Genomic DNA, 19,298 nt, shown 5'->3' with positions numbered 1-19,298 from the left:
TTTCCCTGAATGCAAAATTAATTCATTTGAGATAGGGCTCAAATTTAGTCCAGGAGGAACAGATACAGAGTGTATACAACTGAGGGAGAAGCAGATATGTTTAAATGTCAAGCAAATCAATTACTTGTGATTATTGAAGTCGTTGTCCCTTCTGAATTAGGCACCATGTGCAAATGTAACAAGTAGCCCCTTGTATACATTAAAGGCATAAATCAGAAAATGCCCCATGGGCAGATAATTATTGTAGCAGTAGCAAACACCTACTTTGGGCCAAGCACTTTTCCAAATACCTTTGCACATATTAGTATATTTAGTTTGGATTCTTTCTGACATCTGTGAAGTGAGGGCTGGGGACACATGTGTCACAAACTGGTGTAGAAACATGTGCCATCTACTTGGAAGCATTTCCATCTAACTGTATTTAATTCCAGCATGTAGGGAACAGAGGACTGAGTCTCTTTTTCTTTCTTTATTCTACCAGCATAACGCTTAGGAGGATAAATTCTTCCACAGACTAATTTCATGTGTCCCAGAGAATAGGTATAATTGCTATAGTGAAATGAAGTCTCCTGGAAATAACCTCAGCTCTCTTTACCCTTTCCTTCATTCCTTGGTGTGTCCCTCAGTCACAGTTTAAATAAGACAGATTAATAGCAATGACTTCCTCAGGGAGAACCATTTGTGGTAATTTTAAAGCAAGCTGGCATAGCCACCCATCTAAATCCAAGAGCCCCCAGGAGGCCACCATTTCTCTGAAGACTTAAAGAGGATTAAAGTCTTAAATGCTAGGTGTCTTGATTAATTTGGTGATAGTGAATAGCGTATTCCAGGAATAAACTTCTGGTCTGCAGATCAGGGCTGCGAGAATGACTTGGCATTGACAGGATGCACCTCTGTGTCCCCTGCTGTGGGAGCAGCGGGAGCAGGACCAAGCTGGGATTAGCCCCACTGCATTTGGTGGGTAGCCCTTTATCAACCAGCTGAGCCAGCCAGCTCTGGGTCTGAACCCCCTCACCAAGATCAGGGCCTCTCACAGTTTTGTGCTGTGTGAACCAGGGCCTTACCTTTATGTAATCTTAGCTGCTCCTGGCTCCCTGGCCACACCTTAGTTACTTTTTTGATTGCTGAGACACAATACCCACCACCCACAAGTTAGAGCAGGAAAGGTTTCAGTTCAGTCCACTGGCTGGAAAGCAAGGCAGCATGGCAGAGGGGGATCCATCACAGAGCAGAGGCAGTATGTGCTCCCTTGGCAGAGTAGACAGGAGGCAGGAAGCAGCACACTCCCCCTTTCCTTTTATCCCATCCAGCCTACAAGCCTTTCGGGTCGTGCCACTGACCCCCACAGTGGGACCCCCCATTATTCACACCCAGAATGTGCCAAACCCTTAATGCAAAATCGATCACACCCTTAATCCACATTCACACACTCTGGATCCAGCCACCTCCGAAAAGCCCCATCTAGGAGTGCACGAGGCTCTGAGGGGACAGATACACAAGATGTAACAGGCCAGGAATGAAATTCTGGTCTGAATGTATCAGAAAAATGACCACTGTCATGGGACCTTCGGACCCCCTTCCATTCTCTGGTCTTCTCCCCTTCCTCCATTCATTCCTGTATTCATCTCATAAATATGTGCCATGCACTGTCTAGTTGCCAGGGTTTACATCCTTTTAATAAAGACGTATTAGTAAAAGATGCATTAGAAGTGATTCAGAGAAAGATCTCTCAGCTATTTGGGGAAACCACAGTTCTGTTCTTGGTCATTAGCTCTTGCCCTAATGTGGCAGTGGCAGGTTGCCGGGAGCCCCATACCAGCCATAATGTTCAGGAAAACCCACGTATGGCCGCTGCAGCCTAGAAATAATTTCCTGCTCACACAGCCGTTGAAGTCACCCAGAGCCGTAGCTCCCTTGGCTAGTGCTGTGTGATGTTACAGGGAGGCCCTGTGAGGCTGCGCTGTGTTCTGGCACCATGGTGTGGACCCACGTGCACCCTAATGGCATGTGCTGCTGCTGTGGGCACCAAGTTGAGATTACAGTTGAAAAAGCTCACTCAGTTTTGTTGGTTCCATTAATTTGTAATTTATAAATGTAATCCATGAATGTATTCCCATTGCAAAGCACTAAGATATCCCAGATCAAAAGTAGTTCCTAACGCCTATCCTAAAGGGATTGCACTGTTCAGTGTGTAGCTTTGTGGACCTCTTACTCTGATTTCACTTAGAAATACAAGCTGTCACACTCAGATGGGTACACACAGCCCTTCTAGACACGGCCACGACGTGTATCGTTGGTGTTTTTCTTACATAAATGGAATGCTTCAGGGTCATTGTGGAATTTCGTTGTTCCGCCACTGAGAACCTTCTGGATCAGTACAGAGTTCTTCCATTTCCTTGTTGCTGCTGTTTAACATACTGTATTATGAATGTGCCTTTTTCCAACTAGGGATGTGAAAGTGTGTTTTGTTTCGAAGGGTAAATGCTAAGGAATGGATCTATTAGATTTGTACATTTTTAATTATTACAGGGCTGGGATTTATTTAGGTCAGTGGCAGAGCTCATGTTTAGCATACACAAAACCCAATGTTCAATCCTCAGTTCCACACAAAAAATATGTATGTATATTGTAGATCCTTCTGATCTCAGGCTGACTCACACTCCCCACCACTCATCTGTGAGAAGGCCCTTTGTAGTTTTATTCACAGCGCTTCCACGCTTAGGCCAAGACTCGAGGTCATAGGGCCTGACTTAAAGGATAAGGAGATACAAGTCTCCCTGCCTTGGGACTTGGGCTTTGGGTACCTTGCTGTGGCCCAGAGTGTATTCATCTCCGCGGGTCTCTGGTGGACACAGCCAGGAAGAGACCCTGTGCTACCCTGGGAAAGAGAAGCCATTTAATAAAATGGTTCATTGCAGGTGTTATTTTAAAAGGTCATTTTTAGAAAGGTACTGTAATGGTCCTGATTTCAAATGGTAGATAACAAGCCTACAGTTTTTTTCTACCTCTGTTCTGTGCACCTCTGAGACAATATCCTCTCTTTGTTGTGTAGTCTTCTCGAAATATTCTGTGCATGTGTATGCAAAATATACGTGTACAGATATCACCATTTTTCACCAGTAGATACAAATTCTAGCATGACAGGAATGTAGTGGAATGGTTAAATTCTAAAGCCAAGTTTTCTCGGTTCATATCTCGGCTCTATCACATATCTGCATATCCTCTAAGCAAATTACTTAACTGCTTTCTGCCTCAGTTTCTCCATCGGCATAATGGGGATCACTGTTCAACTGTTACTAAAAAGATTGAGATTTGTAAAGCTCTTAAAACTATCTAGAGCATAGTAAGAAACATGCATTTATCTAAAAAGGAAAAATTTTCCAGCTGCCCTTAATTTGTAACAAAATATTTTCAGAATTTGATCCTCCTCCTTTTAGAGGTGTGAGACACCCCTGTGTAGATAAGACACAAGGTGTTTACCAGGTCCCTGATGACAGTGATCATCTTTCCTGCCACTAAACCACTCTTATGAATAAGCTTGTCTATGGACATTTTGCTTATGTGTGAATGTCTGTAGAATAAATTCATTAAAGTGGGATTGCTAGTCCTAGTGTTGGTAGCTATTGGCACATCATCTTCATGGAATTTACACCTGTTTGCCCTCTCAACCAACAGTGTGGGAAAGGGCCTTTTTCCAAGACCCATGGACATGGTGCTAATGGGTTTTTTGATCTTTGCTGAAGTAATAAGAAAGAAAGATGTCTCAATACAGTTTTAATTTGCACATCTCTTTATGAGTGAGGGTGGGTATCTTTTCATGTATTTCCAAGCTGTTCCTGTGTCCTTATCTGTGAACTGTCCTTTTGCTTTCTTCCTTTTTTTGGATGGCTTATAATTTATTCCTTGTTGATTGCTGGAACACTTGCAACCTATTAAGAAAATGTACGTATTGTGATGTGTTTTCCTCAATATTTCACTTTCATTATTGTCTTTTATTTTGAGATTTTATACACACACACCTAACATGCATTAATTTGTAGTTGAATTTGTCAGCTTTTTTCTATATTGGCTTCTGGTATTGTGTCATAGAATAACCTAGAACCTTCACTACTCTTATATGATAAAGGAAATTGCCCAAGATGCTTGAGTCTTTTAGCACTTTTCCTACCTTCCTAAAATACCTTTAAAGGAAGAAAGTTCATTTGAAGTGGCAAGTTACATTAATGCTTTAAAATTAAGACTAAAAGGATAGTAAGTAAAACTTAATTTTCAGAAGTGACAGTAGGTAGAAAATATAGTGATTACCTGAAGCATATTCCTTGGAAATCAAACAGTGGCTTCCACATAGATATGCGTCCTCTATGAGCTTTCTATTACTAGAGTAGCACCTTTCCAGGATTTTGTAACAGTGCTAGAAAAATCAATCTTTCCAAATGTGTAATTATAGAGAAAAAAGGACATAAAATTGCATTTTTTAAGGCAAATCTAAAGCACTATGCACCTCTCACTTAAAATTTTTGGCAGTCTGATTCTTTACTGTTTCTCTACGCCCAAAGCAGCAATTCTCATGGAGGAGGCAGTCCAAATCCAGACCACATCTGCTCAAACATCTATAAGGAGTTAGGGGGTAAAGGGCCCTGGCTAGGGGTGAGATTGATGTTTTATATCGCTTAAGTTGTACACAAGAGCAAACCAGCTGAGACTATTCATTACAAAGTCCGTAAGTGGTAAACATTTGTCAAAAAAGTGATTCATTGATAGACACTCACCAAAAATGATCTTCAGAGTAGAGCCACCCTACAAATTACCAAACTACCATTTTGAGTGTTAATTCACTGTCCATTGCTACACAGTATTACAGATAATAGAGCACCAAAATGCCAGGTTCAAATCCAGCCGGTACACTTTTTACATGTATGATGTTGGGTAAGTTTCTACAACCTGAATTACTAGCCCTCAGGATTTTAAGAGATGTGTAAAATAAGGAGGACCGAGGGACCTCATTGGTTGGGCTGCTGTGAATATGCAATAGTTAGCTTTCTATTATTGTAACAAAATAACTGCGATAATCAACTTAGGAAAAGGAATGGTTTATTTTAGCTAACAGGTTTGGAGGTTTCAGTCCATGGCTGTAGCCTGTGGCAGGACAGCACATCAAGCTGGTGAGTATGTGGTTCCACTATCCCCATCAAGAATATGCACCCCCATTGATCTAAGACTTCCCACTAGGCCCTGCCTCTCAAAGGTGCCACCACCTCGTAATAGTGCCATGATGGAGGAACAAACCTTCCTTAATACAGGGCCCTTCGGCAAACATGCTAGATCCAAATTATCATGGTAGTACAAGTGCTAGTACACTACAGGGATCTGACAAATCCAGCACCCAGGAAAGTCTTTGAACAGCTTAGCTGTCGTTGGACTTGAAGATTAAGCAGGATACCTTAATTTGGTGACACACAATCTGTGAGAAAAGGTCTCCGGTCTTCCTCAGAAGTGTATGTACCCAGATAGTATGGCGTGTTACTGAATACTAGTTCTTTGCTGTTAACTTGGCAAATAGCCCTTCAACCTAAGCACAGAGCTGCTTCTCTGAAAAGGACTCGGCCGTGGGTACACTGTCAGCCAGGCCTCATCTCCGTTAAACTTACTGGATCCTTCAACGCTGGGAAAGGTCAGACCCGCCACCGTGAGGATTTATTCTCTGGGGGAAATTAGTCTTCAAGGAATTCCAAAATTTAATAAATACATAGTTGAGAGCTATCGCTCTGTGGTCGCTTGTAACAATGTGCTGTCCTCCTAGCATGCCATAGTTCAAAGCACGTAAAAGCTAGTAATACAAAGCGTGAACACTGGCCTTTTGAAGTCCTTTTTTCACTGGTATAAGCATCTAAAATAGCTTCTGGAAAATCTTTGTCAAAAACAGTACGAGGGTGACTGCGTCTTTAGCCATAGCTCTGACTTTGGGGAGCTCAGGGAAGCAATCAGGGAAGCAACCTAGTGTCTCCTCCCAAGCCCATCGCAGTCCTTGGGCTGTGGAAGGAGTGAGGCAGTGGTGCGCCTGTGGATTTGGGCTCAGAGGGACAGAGGGCCTTGGGCGTGCTCATTAACTCAGCTCCTGTGGGTCTGTGTTGCAGGGATCATGTATCGCAAGTCATGTGCGTCCTCGGCGGCCTGTCTCATCGCCTCTGCCGGGTACCAGTCCTTCTGCTCCCCAGGGAAACTGAACTCAGTGTGTATCAGCTGCTGCAACACCCCTCTTTGCAACGGGCCGAGGCCCAAGAAAAGGGGCAGCTCCGCTTCGGCCCTCAGGCCCACGTTCCCCACCACCGTCCTGCTCCTCACCTTAGCCCTCGTCTTGGCACACTGTTGAAGCTGAAAGGAGCTGCCACCCCGCCTGCATTGATCTTCTGGCCCTGGTCCCCACCTCCCTGAGTTTATTCTGAGTGTCCTTTCATCCTGGGGGGAGAGGAGTCTGTTCTCTCTTTGTTCATTTGCAAATAGTGAAAGAGCTCCCTGGAAAATAATGTGTGCTTGAAGCGAGAGAGTGGTGCTAGGTGCAGCGCCCCTGCCCACGGAAACCAGAGTCCAGGGTCTGTTGGCAGAGGCAGAATCAGCCCTTAGAAGCCAGCAGCTCGGGTATCTGCCCTTTCAGAAGCTTTTAACCTCCCTGTGTCCCGGACGGGGGTGCAGTTTATCTTGGGGCTGAGGGTAACGTTGCTTGGCGGGGGCGGGAGGGCCTGCTCCCACTCAAAGCTTCCTCCTGACCCTCACACCTCGAGCTCCTGAAAACCATTCTCGGCCGCAGAGGTGCCCGAGTTGGGCTGTGGTGACTCCTGACTCAGTGACCGGGGCTTCATCTCGGGCGTGGCCTGGCTCTGAAAAGTGCTTAAGAAAACCTTGTTAGTTCTCCTTGCAGAGGAATTGCGGTGGGAAGCCAAGAAGATGAGCGGGCTGCGGGCGGAGCGCGACATGTCAGTGCTGCAGCTGCCCTGGGCGCGCAGACGTCTCTCCTGGTTGGCGTGGGGCAGCGTCAGGTGGCAGCGCAGCACCTGCCCGAACACCCTGCGGAACTGCAGTGAGGACACGTTGTACAGGAGAGGGTTTACCACCGAGCTGAGGAAGAAGAAGGTGTCCGAGAAGGGGAGCAGGATCATGTACGCCCGGAAGTAGGACTTGGTCCAGTCGTGCTTGGGCTTGGCTGCGGCCATGATCCTGCGAATCTGGTTGGGCATCCAGCATACGGCTAACGTCACAACAATCAGCCCTGAACAGGCAGGAGAGAGGAGGGGGGATAAAGAGGCAGCATGAGAACAAAAATAAACAGAAAAGCATAAAATATTTAGCCCCTCAGTTCTGTGCTTACTGGCCAGGAAATGGTACCAATTTATCAATGTTGTGCTTGACAGCTTCTTTTGCCACCAGCAAAAGGGAATTTAACACTGTTTCAAGCTCGGGGGAGTTGGCTCTATTAAAGACCATTAAATGCTTTAGACAGTGTATTTATACCTGTTGATGCCTGTTAATTTTAAAAATGTTTTCACTGTTGCTCGTGTATCCAGAAAATATTTTATGTTGTCCATAAATCTGGTTTTGTCTTTTTGCTTTAAAGAAATAGATGTATACACACGGTACAGCCATATTAGATGAAACAGTATTTATATTTTAAAGAATATATGCATAAAGAGGACCCCGTGATATGTTTCCCCTTTGGTAATGAAGAAGCATATTTAACAACGCCGACTTTGCATTTGATTTTAGGGGAAGCAAAATCAAGGCTGGTGCATCACCGAGAATGTTTTTTGGATATACACGTGCTAGGTGTGCACTGCTCTAATCATGAAACTGACATCTGCAACAGCCCCTCTGGTTCAGTTCCGTCACTCTTAGGTACATCATCTCTTCCACCTTCATGTGGGTGAAAAAAATTCAGCAAAAACCAACAACAGAAACGTCAAGCTTAGCTAGGAACATGCTCGTTGCTTTTGTGGCACTAAATTGCAACGTTGGCGGCCTGGAAACCATCAGGCCCTTGAGGAGAGACATTGCTCAGTGCCCCCTACGTGGACCAGCTGCTGGCTGCACGTACACGCGTTTGCATCCCCATGCGACTGCATTCTGATTGTATGATCATCCCTGCATCTGCAATTTTGACAGAAAAAGATGTTCTGTCTCTCACGAACAACTGAAGTCACAGTTGTCAAAACAAGAGTTGATCTACAGAGAGAAAATAAGGATCAGGGCATTTGCTTCCCCCAACCCTTGGAAGCTAAGAACCCAGAATCGAAGTTCTCACATTAGAGAGCTGACATCTTAATATTTACATTTTTAGGAATGCTTTCTTTCTCTCCAAAATTTGAGTCCTAAGGAAAATTCATTTACATTTTCAACATGATTTTCTAGGAAACTGCAAGGAATTCGTAGGAGTAACTGATGTCTGCCTATGGTTGATGGTAAATATTTCAGTAATAAATAGTCCAGGAAAAAGCCATTTTCATGCATCCAGGGTTGGCTTGCCTGAACACCCCTTACCTGGTGGCTGAGGGGCCCCATGGCACATTCTCTGGCACCAAAATAGCTCAGTTTCCCCAAATACCAGTCTCCATAAAGCCCATCTCTCAGCACGGAGGGCCTTGGGAACTGTTCCTCTGTCAATTTCCAAAGGTTCTTCCTGTCAGACCGCAGCCCTGGCTTAGAAACCTAAACCGATTTGCTTATTTCTTCCCTTTAAATTTGCTACCCTGAGTACAGTCAGTAAATCTAAAAATAAAATAGGCAAAGTAAAACTGATTTGATGAAAAGGCAAAAAAATACTATCTTAAGTCAAGAGTCTATTCCTAATCACCTAGTTACAGCTGCTGGAGGAGAAGGGGGAAAAACATTTTTCTGATTAAAAAAAAATGCATGGAAAATCGCGGGCTTTTTCTTCTTCACTGCTTTGAGGAGCACAGATGCTTCCAGACACCTGTGCTATGCCAAATTTGTTTTCAAGTTTCAGCTCCATGTTTTCATCTCCTGTGACTGAGGGAGCAGTTCATCCCATTTGCTGTAAAGAAGCTAGGAAATTTGCCATACCTGGGCGAGCTGTGTGTCCTCACAACGCTTTACATTTTTGTTCTCTGTCACTGAATTCCACAGAACAAGTGCAACCATCTTCATCTAAGGAGCTATTTCTCAGAATATGGAAGTTGAGGGCATGATTTTAGAGGTATGATGTGCTACACTGTGGGAGGCTGTTCTTCAGCCAGCAGAATCTACAAAGAGGAAGACACACTCCATGTACTTGCCACTACCGAAGAGAGAACAGCTTTTAAAGCCAAAGGGCAAAGGCAATGCCAAAAGGAAGGGCTGTGGGACAAGGGGAGAGGAGTTACACAATTACTTCGGCCCTGTGTGTCTCATACTCATGTCTTCCTTACCTGATCCTTATTCTTCTGTAACTTCCCACACACACTTGCCTGGCCTCAGTGGTCTTTGATCATCCTATCAAGAGAAGCAGAGCTTGGTAAAAACTAAGGCCCGAATCCAGATAGAAGAGAGGATTGGGGCAGATCAAGACCTGTGGCTTGGTTTGTAGTTTCAGCCAGGATAAAATTCCTGTTCTGAAATGAAAATGAGCTAATTAAGTGAGAAGCAGCTCATTCTGAACATGTGGCAGCAAATGGGGGGCCAGATGAGAGATCCTCAACAAGGAAAATAGTTTTTCTGGGTCTAGAGTGGGTAGGTGTAACAGCAAGTACAAACTTGAACAAGAGACAAAGGATCTGCATAGAAATGGACCAGGCGCTTACAATAATACATCAAGCAGGTCTTGAGATATGAGCAAGAATAATGCTGAATGGTTTGTGTTTTCTCTGTTCTAAGCACTCTACTTATTTCCCATGCATTTCTCATCCCTGAGAACCTGGTGAATGCTGACCTATGAGGTAGACAAAGTAGCTTCATTTTGCAAATGAGAAAGTCAGCACCCGGAGATTCGTTGTAGAAATGCCACAGCCAGGACCCCATGAGCCCCAGACCCCGAAATCTATGATATCTATTTTTCAAGACACAGTACTTTCAGTTTCTCATGAAAATACAGATACATACAGTAAACATTAACTACAATCCCGACACAGCAGACCTGTCTGGTGAAAATACAGTATGGAAGCAAAATTTAAAATTTTTGAATAATCATATTCAAAAAGATGAGATCAAATTTAATATTTAATTCAATATACAGGCGCTGCAACTTCACATGTGATTTCAATATATAATCAATACAAAAATGGTACATTTCTGCATTTTTTTATACTAAGTCTATTAAACTCAGTATAGCTTTTGCTTTTACAGCACATCTCAGTTGAGACAAAGAATATGGCTACTGTCTACCATATAGAACAGTGCAGATGAAAATAATCCTTCCTAGCGCTTGCAAAGTAGTAAGCTTACCGGTTTCCTTCTCTTCCCATTCCCCTACATGTCCCTTTCCCAGGCACATACACACAGTCATGTCAACTCAAGCAAATTCCCCAGAAATCTCCCACATAACCTATATTTGCAATATAATGCAAAACTCTGAAACCTGATCCTATTTTCAAGTATGATTTCTCGCCTATAGTATAGAACAGGTTTATCTGAAGGATTTCCATGGAAAGGAACTCCAAATTATGTAAAGTTTAAATAATTCTGGAAGTACACAGCTATATTTTGCACTTCTCCGTCCAAAATTTGCCTAGCCATTCTACAATAGTGCAGATTGTGCCAACTACCTAGAGAGGCTATTGAGATATACTTCCCTTGCCTCAACTAGAGGTGGGAAAAATGGCTGGTGCCTTCTTGTTTTTTTGTTTTGTTTTGGTTTTTCTGGTACCAGGGATCAAACTCAGGACCTTATGCTTTAGAGGCAGGCAGCACAACCACTGAGCTAAACCCTTGGCCCTCTTCTTGTGTTTTGAAAGCTAACTTTTGTTCTAGAAAATGGGGCACGGGGGGTACAGGTACACCAAATGTGAGGCATGGATCCACGGGCAGTATGATAGAGATTAGCCTCACTCGGAAAAGGAAACCAGACCAGCTCCCTTGTGAAATCAGTCATTTTATAATGACAGGCTCATTTTTACATTTGAAATGCAGAAGTTCATTATTTTAGGTGATATACTGTTGAGGATAAGTACCATGTCCAAAGGTAACTTTCTATTCTGGCTGTTTACAATTGGATCAACTTCAGTTCCAGCTGCTTTGTAGCCAAGACAAAGCTGTAAAGTCTTATTCATGCTTTAATAGAATGTATTAAAGACTTAACTAAATTTATGTTTGGCTGCAATCAATTTGGACTTGTGTATTACATTGGGAAAAAAATCTATAACGCTTTGGTCTGTGTGGCACAACATGCAGCCCACAGTTAAATGACTTCAGTGTGAACTTGAATGAAGCTCAGTGAACTGAACTCACTCATGTAAAGCAGGTAAACAGTTTTAACCGAATTATTGATAGATCTGTATTATATTCTAGACAGCCTTGCACTCTCGATTGTGAAATACCTTCATATCTGTTTATGTACATAAGACATTTTCATTTTTCCTTCTTGATCAGCACACTAAAATGACAACAGCCATTAGATAATGACATAGGTTCATCTTTGACAGAGTACTGTTGTTTCAAAACCAGATGTACTACAGCTGCCCAACAACATCCTGCACTGCAGCCTCACATGACAGTAGTGTTCAAGGCTGCCTTCTTGGTATAACTTTCAGAAATGTATTAAGTTCTATCTGGGACATGGCAGAGTTGATGCATCTGACCCTCGCCACCCACCACCTTTAAGGTGAAGGTATCTGTGTGTTCGCCATCATTCAGCTTAGCATCTGGGAGAATCAAAGAGCAAGAACACTTAGACTAGTCCATATCTTAAAAGTGAGAAAACTGAGGCCAAGTGATTTGCCCACAATCTTGTAACATCACCTCACCACACTGCTCAAACTCAGGATTTGACCCTTGGTGGTACAGTGAGGTTATTTTTTACTGCAGTTTCCACTACCACCCCCACCCCACCCCCAGTTTTAGGCTCAAGTGCTGACTATAACATGAGATCCAGTGACATGCAGGTCAATACAACATCCCCCCCATGGTTCAGCTTTAGAACCAGATTTTCCACGAATAGGCCTTTAGCAAAATTTTGGGATACATGTTTCCCATGAAAAGGAAAATAAAATGCAGTCTAAGGTAGCTGAAACATGTTTAGCAAACAAAATATGACTTCAGGTCATGACCTGGTGACTTTGCCTAGCAGGAATTCATCTGTCTATCCATTGGGCCAGCCACCCTACCTGTTCATCCATTCCTTCATCAAATCCATTTGTCTGTTACCTATATTCATCCATTTATAAAAATACCTACTCTAAAAAGGATATTTCATTAGCATTAAGCAGAAAAGATCTGGACACTTAATCTTCCCCCAACAAAGTAGGTTGTATGATTTAAACAAATCCCCAAGTTTCCCTTTTCCATCTGGCATTAGATTTCCATTATTGAAGACTTGGGAGTACAGTGGGGATGTTAAGGGTGATTTGGGATTTATTATGACTAGTTTTTTTTTTTTTAACTTTTCCTGCTATTTTGCAGTTTTAATTCTGGTCACAGCAAGCAAGAATTAAACATCCCCCATTGTTTTCTGATTTATATGCCCTGGACTATAGTCACTAGGTAAACATTTCTTGATTGGCTGTGGTAAACTCTGCCCCAGGTTCTGATGACACTAGGCAAGATAGCCACAGTGTGGTTTCCTGAAGACCATGGCAGGGGTCTGAGCAGTGCAGTATGAAGGCAAGAACAGCCAGCTAACTTCCCCATAGATAGCAACATTCAGGCTGGACATTAAAGAAGAGAAAGAGCCCAGGCAGACACAGCCGTGACAGGAAATGGAGGGACTCGATGCAGTTTACCTTCTGAGAGCTCCAAGGCTCAGTGCGGCTGCGACAAATGAGTAGGTGAAGACAATGGGAAACCAGAATGGCTAGAGAACATTCATCAGGTTTTGAAGATAATAAATAAACCTGCATATAGTAGGGTGAGGAACATTTGCTATTAACTGACATTTAAATAGCAATTGCCAGTGGAAAGTAAGCATATGGTTAGTTGAATGAAAAGCCAAGAAGAGACAAATACATCCAATAAAATGTTTTAATGCTGTCTCAATTTATACGTTAGTGTTTGCCTATCTGCTTCTACAAGCCAGTTGAGACCTTGATCACATTCATTGACCTTGTCTGACCTGAAAAGCCCAATTCAGTACCAACCGTTGCACAGTTTCTAACCTTTAAAACAGTAGGTCACAAGGAGGGGTCCCTAGGATAGCAGCATGAGCTGCATCTAGGAACTTCCTAGAAATGCAAACTCAGGGTCTGAGGTAAACCTACAAAATCAGAGGGCAAGGCAGGAACCCAGCAATCTGGTGTTGACAAGCCCTCTAGGTGATTCTGGTTCTTACTCACATTGGAGAACACTAGTCTAGGAGAGCGCAAACTGAGGTGGGGCCCACACTACTGGGTGCTGGCCCATTCTCTGCCTCTTTCCTGCCTTTGGAGGTCATATTTTAATGTATATCCGTATCTGAGCTGACAGCCACGAAGAGCTGCCTGCCTCTCGGGCTTCTCTCCTTCATAACCACCCTCTCAGTCCTGTCATTCCGGGCAGCTCTCCCCATGCCCATTTCTAGTTGTCTTTTGTTGTTGTTTCTTTTGCCTCTCTCCTTTTCCTTTCCTCATTTCCTCCACTTGACTTTCTCCCCTTCTTCACAAGCTCCTCCAGTATATAAGGCATCTCTCCTTCCTGTTCTTTGCCTTTTCTCCCTTTTTCCTCTTCCATCTTTTCTATAATTACAACAAACCAAGTCCTGTACAACGTTGGCAGCACATACATCTCCCTTTCCATTATTTTCTCAGCCTTGAGAAGGCACCTGATTCAGCTGCAGGAAGTTCCTTACTAGCTAACAAGTGGCTGCCAGGAGTGCCACCATCACCACTTACTAAGTTTGCCCACACCAAGAAGAGAGGCTTCAGATACAATGCAAATGGGGCAAATTTGGTCACAAAATGCATGCACCCACCACTGAGAGCCAATTCCATGACCCATAGCCTTTGAACCTGCAAGGACTTGCTTGGATACCTGATGGTGACCATCAACTCAGAGACCTTTCTTTAAACATATCTGTCTTCTTGTCCTATTTCTTACTGAGACATTTTCTTTAGGAGAAGACAGAGCTACTGGGGCTTGGTTTCAGAAAAGGGCACAGGCCACAGCTTTAAAGTGATGTACATGCCACAGATGGCTGCTTCTGTCCATGAAGACAGATGGTTTGATGTCCCATCCCTTGCCCTCGCAAGGTGACAGAGTGCAGGAAAGAACACTCTCCCCAGTGTGACTCCATCCACTATGTGGACGCCAGAGACCTCTGAAACATGGCACAGAATCAGAATCTAAATGGCCTGCTATTTGCTAAGCATCCCATCCATCTCCTTGTGTTCTAGAAGCTTCAGTACAAGAAGAAAACTATAAATTGCTACAGTCACATATATATATTTCTAAAATTAGCCCTCCTGTCCAGGAGCTGTAGGACAATCACTTGCACTCAAAGTCAATAGCATTTAGGGTTGTCATTGTGGTTTAGTGCCTCCGTTCCTTTATGATGCATGGTAAATGAACAATTGGAACCTGTTAAATAAATATTTTTCTATGTGGATCTCAACTGTATGTGGCTGTGTGGCTTTCTATCCAAGCAATCGGCTATAAATGCAATGATAGTAAAAGCCTCAAGTGTAATAAGTTTATAGAAGCCTATAGCTTTATTTTGCAGCACAACAGACAAAACCAAAAGCTCCTTCCCTGGTAGCACATGATGCAGCAGTGGGCAGTGGTAACAGGGCACAATGCTGATACCCCTGCAAGCCTGCCAGGGAGACTGTGGACCTGGAGAAGCACACAGCTGGGGTGTCGCCCACCATGGATCTGTCCACACCAGCCAGCAGTAGACATGGCATGTTCACACTGATTAAAGGCTGTTAGAAAATAACAGAATTTAGTTTCCAGTAGAATTTAGTTCCCTGTAAATAATCATTAAAGCCATGAACAGCTGGTAAGAAAAAGATCTAAGAGGTTCATGTAGTGGTGAACCAGCAGAATTCCTAGAGAACTGGGATGAAAGGCCCAAATCAACACAGCCCACAAGGCCAAACATAGCACCTCCCTGCCTGGCAGCATGTGCCTTCCAACAAGCTTCCCTTAGAGCTCAAGCCGGCCCATGCTGCAGAGGGAGCTTGGGTACCTAAGGTGTGGGGGAACACACAAACAGGCCTCAAACCTGCTCCCTTCCTCTCTGCTCTCCAAATCTGCCTTGAGAACCAGAGCTAAGTGCTTATGATGGAGGCTGAGAAGTAGGTGAACCCAGAGATTCCTTGTAGCATGAGGAGGTCCAGAAGAGCATGAGCACAGAGCTGAGAGCTTCCCGTGGGTCCAGAGGACAGAGTCAGTCTTTAGGCGCTGTGTGCTATTGGTCACCCAAAAGGTAAAGCCAGATTCCAGCAACCACTTCCTACTACTGCTACACAGTTAACAATGAGGATCCAAGGCAAGAGGTGGTTTCTGCCCTCCTTTGGCTAAATAGAGGGTGTATCAAGAAGCTCAAGCTGCCATGAAATACTGCAGAATGACTGGCTTTAACACTATTTCTCACTCACAGTCATGGAGGCTGCAAGTGCAAGATCAAGAGGCTGGTGTTGGTAGATTCAGTACTGGTGAAAGAAATGAAAGAGGAAAGGGAGAAAGGGGAAGAGAGAGAGAAACATACAAAACAGACACACGCACAAGGCAGACAGGAGTGAGAGAGATAAGACAAGGAGGGTGAGACTGACTTATTGGAGCAAGGTCCTACCATATGGCCCCACCTAATCTTAATTACCTCCTAAAATCTTCATCTCCAAATACAGTTACATTTGGGGTTAAGATTTCAACACATAAATTTGGAGGAGACTGAGTTCAGTGCACAGAATGGGATGTCCGATCCCTACTGGATTTCGTACTCTGGTCCCTGTGACCTGTCAGCCCCTCCATCTATTCTTTCTGCCCTCCAGCCCATCCACATGTTGGTTCTCTGCCTGGATCAGACCTTGCTCATTTGCTCTTCCTCCTCCCCTCTTCCTATAGCACCCCACCCCCACCCCACCACTGTAGCTCTTAGTGTAGTTTCTGCCTAAATGTCACACCACCAGGAGCCTCTCTGGACTACACAACTCTGAATATCAAGTCTTTCTATGATTTTACCAAGGTCTTTTGCCCCTACCTCCTCATCAAGAACTACAGTCTGAACTAAACCATAAACTCAATGGGGGGAAGACATTGTCACTGCTATATACTCAGTGAACACTGGATTACCCTCACATAGTGGCAGCTTAATAAATGTAAACTGAAGAGAAGAAGGACACCACAGATCTCCAGAGAGGAGCTGCAGTAGGAGGGCATTTAAAATTCACTCATCTCGGGCCGGGAATTTAGCTCAGTAGTTCTGCTGCCTGCCTCGCAAGCTTAAGGATCCGAGTTCGATCCCTGGTACAAAAAAAAAAAGTAAAATTCACTCATCTCCAGGTTCTCTGTCCAAAGGACTCAGTACTAACCCTTCCTTAATTAGGGGTCTCGTGTCAAGTACATTTCCGTCCCCATCCTCAGTGGAAAAGAAAGAATCTCCTCGTTCAAGCAAGAGTAGTCCAAGAAGGCGGGCTAGAGAGGGACTGAGGAACACAGGGTTCTGACACTGCCTTCAGGGACGGAAGACTGATCTTTAAGCCCACCCCCTCTCCCACTACTAACTTGCCCATAGTTATTTGCACTAAAAACTCAAGTTTTTTTTCCCCTGTTTCTCTCCAAGATGACTCCGCAGGGTAAAAACAGAACATGTAAAGCTCAGTGGGGGAAATAAGATATAGAAAAATCATATATACCGAAGAGACACATTGGAGGACATTTATTTCTCCCAAAATAATTCACCTGAGGAGCCCTATAACTCATGGTCCCCATGAAGATGCTATAAGCCTTTGTCAGAGAAGCTACATGCCAAGAACCAAAGAAGACCCAAGACTCTAAAGAGGGAGATATACAAAGAAATAAGAGGAAGCCACCAAAGAGCACACACCTGGTGAAGGCAAGAGGGCACCACATTCTTGCTCTATTCTGCGTGGCCTCAGGAGAAGGATATCTGACAACTATGAGCCTAAATTTCCATCTGGGAACATCTCGGTCATCTTGGGAGAGAATTTAGGAAAAGCAGAACACAAAAATGGACCTTTGCACCATGTGCCTGTCACAAATCTCCCCAGAAAGTATTCCCCTGCTTTACCTTTACTTGACCTGGCAGCTGCACCAGCAAAACATGTTCAGCTTTACATTATAAAGCTCAGGCTCCTCATCTGCAAAGTTAAATTAACACCAATGCTTGGAGGATGGGACAAGATAATGGGTACACAGCACTAAGTATATTGCACGTTGCCAGTTAAAGGCCATTGTCAGTTATGACTGCTGCCATCGCCATGATAATTTTCCACCTCTCTTCTCTCCCACCACCAAAACAACCAATATCACTAACACCACCCACTCCACTGTCACGTCCACTTCCATCCCGTCAGGACCACTGCTGCCATCATGCCCACCTCCACTGTGATCTTCACCTCAGCCACCACCACCACCAGCCTCTCCACCGCCATCTGTACCACCCACCAACAGCACTGCTGCTATCACCTCCACTTTCATTCCTACACCGACCACCATGGCATCTACCTCCAGGTCCACTGCCACCATTATTACCACTTCTACCACATAATCACTATCTCCATCATCTCCTCCGCCATCGCCACCACCACCACCTCACCGTGGACACCGCTACTCTCACCAATATAGCTCCCCAAAGTAACAGATTTAGGGGCAAGCTAACAGAACCACAAGAGGTCAGACTCTTTCCAATCCTGAACTCCTAAGACCTAGAAAAATTCAGTACCTTTCGTAGGATTCTGCTGTTAATGAACAGCAGAGAAAGGACAGGACTTCAAATATGATTAATAGTCTGGAACTGGAAATGAAGCTCCCACCACTGTGCCAAGGCCTTGTTTATCCATCCCCAAGACACACACACACACACACACACACACACACACACACACATACATATAGATATTTTGAGTCTAAAGGAAAAGGAGATCTAGTAAAGTCAAGGATGTAATAGGGCTGGGGATTTAGCTCAGTGGTTCCCCTACCTGCTTTGCAAGCATAAGGACCTGAGTTCAAACCCCAAGTACCAAAAAAAAAAACAAAAGTTAAGGATGTAATAAACAAGAAAATTAACAGAAGGGAGGATTGCAAGAAGGAAAAATTCCAAATCCCAAGAAGATTGGCACCTTCAGCCTCTCCACTTTTCCTCATGTGGTTCCATTCTTGGAGGGAGGACAAGAGAAAGTTTCCTCCAAAACCATCTGGGAACCTGGTTAAATGGCCAAAGAAGCCTCTACTCTGGCAACCTTTGATCCTTACTTCTTTTCCCCACCTCTCAATTCAAATATACAGTGAGGGTAAGGCCAGGGATTTAGAGTCAGAAGCAGGTTGAAATCTAAGCTCCTTTACTTACTAGCTAATTCTTGGAGGGAGGACAAGAGAAAGTTTCCTCCAAAACCATCTGGGAACCTGGTTAAATGGCCAAAGAAGCCTCTACTCTGGCAACCTTTGATCCTTACTTCTTTTCCCCACCTCTCAATTCAAATATACAGTGAGGGTAAGGCCAGGGATTTAGAGTCAGAAGCAGGTTGAAATCTAAGCTCCTTTACTTACTAGCTATGTGACCATGAGACCTTTGATCCTTACTTCTTTTCCCCACCTCTCAATTCAAATATACAGTGAGGTAAGGCCAGGGATTTAGAGTCAGAAGCAGGTTGAAATCTAAGCTCCTTTACTTACTAGCTATGTGACCGTGAGCTTATGTCTCTGTGGAATGGAGAAAATAATAGTATCCATTTCATTATTGCAAGAAAAGTTAAAGGAGACAAATTCATGTCAAGCGCTAAACAGAAGAGTGGCTGATGAATGCCAGCTCATACTACTTATCACACAGTCTAATCAGCTGCCCTGGTTTAGAGGTAATAGCCAAAATTAATACAGTGCATATATATTAGAGAGTCTTCTAAGTGCTTAACTTACCCTTGCTTATTTCCACTTTGCAGTAAGTCCCCAAAATGTCCACTACTTAATTATACAGCTAAGAAAGCTGTGGTATGGACTGGTTAAATACC

At 43.8% G+C, this 19,298-nt stretch overlaps 2 protein-coding genes across 4 annotated transcripts in view; one reads left to right on the top strand and one right to left on the bottom strand.

The window, feature by feature from the left end:
• The window catches only part of Lypd1 (LY6/PLAUR domain containing 1), a 31,521-nt gene extending 21,448 nt beyond the window's left edge, over window positions 1-10,073 (top strand). Inside the window, exon 3 of the mRNA XM_010606214.3 lies at window positions 6,135-10,073. Coding sequence (XP_010604516.1) covers window positions 6,135-6,370 — 236 coding nt within the window. The 3' untranslated portion in view covers window positions 6,371-10,073. The remainder of the gene's footprint in view (window positions 1-6,134) is intronic.
• Gpr39 (G protein-coupled receptor 39) overlaps window positions 6,760-19,298 on the bottom strand; it is a 194,944-nt gene continuing 182,405 nt past the window's right edge. For 2 of the 3 annotated variants that reach the window (XR_004514711.1, XR_004514712.1), the window contains 3 exons: window positions 9,417-9,480; window positions 9,073-9,251; window positions 7,189-7,264 (listed from right to left, as the gene is read on the bottom strand). Coding sequence is in view for 1 of the 3 variants with exons in the window: in XM_010606213.3 (XP_010604515.1) it covers window positions 6,768-7,264 (497 nt within the window). In the remaining 2 variants the exon portion in view is untranslated. Of the gene's footprint in view, window positions 7,265-9,072; window positions 9,252-9,416; window positions 9,481-19,298 lie in introns of all 3 variants that reach the window. The other variant, XM_010606213.3, reaches the window with a different exon arrangement.

Source organism: Fukomys damarensis, unplaced genomic scaffold (genome assembly GCF_012274545.1).
Source record: "Fukomys damarensis isolate Sample0158 unplaced genomic scaffold, DMR_v1.0_HiC HiC_scaffold_29, whole genome shotgun sequence".
Taxonomy (NCBI): Eukaryota; Metazoa; Chordata; class Mammalia; order Rodentia; family Bathyergidae; genus Fukomys; species Fukomys damarensis.
This window is presented reverse-complemented; position numbering and strand designations above follow the sequence as displayed.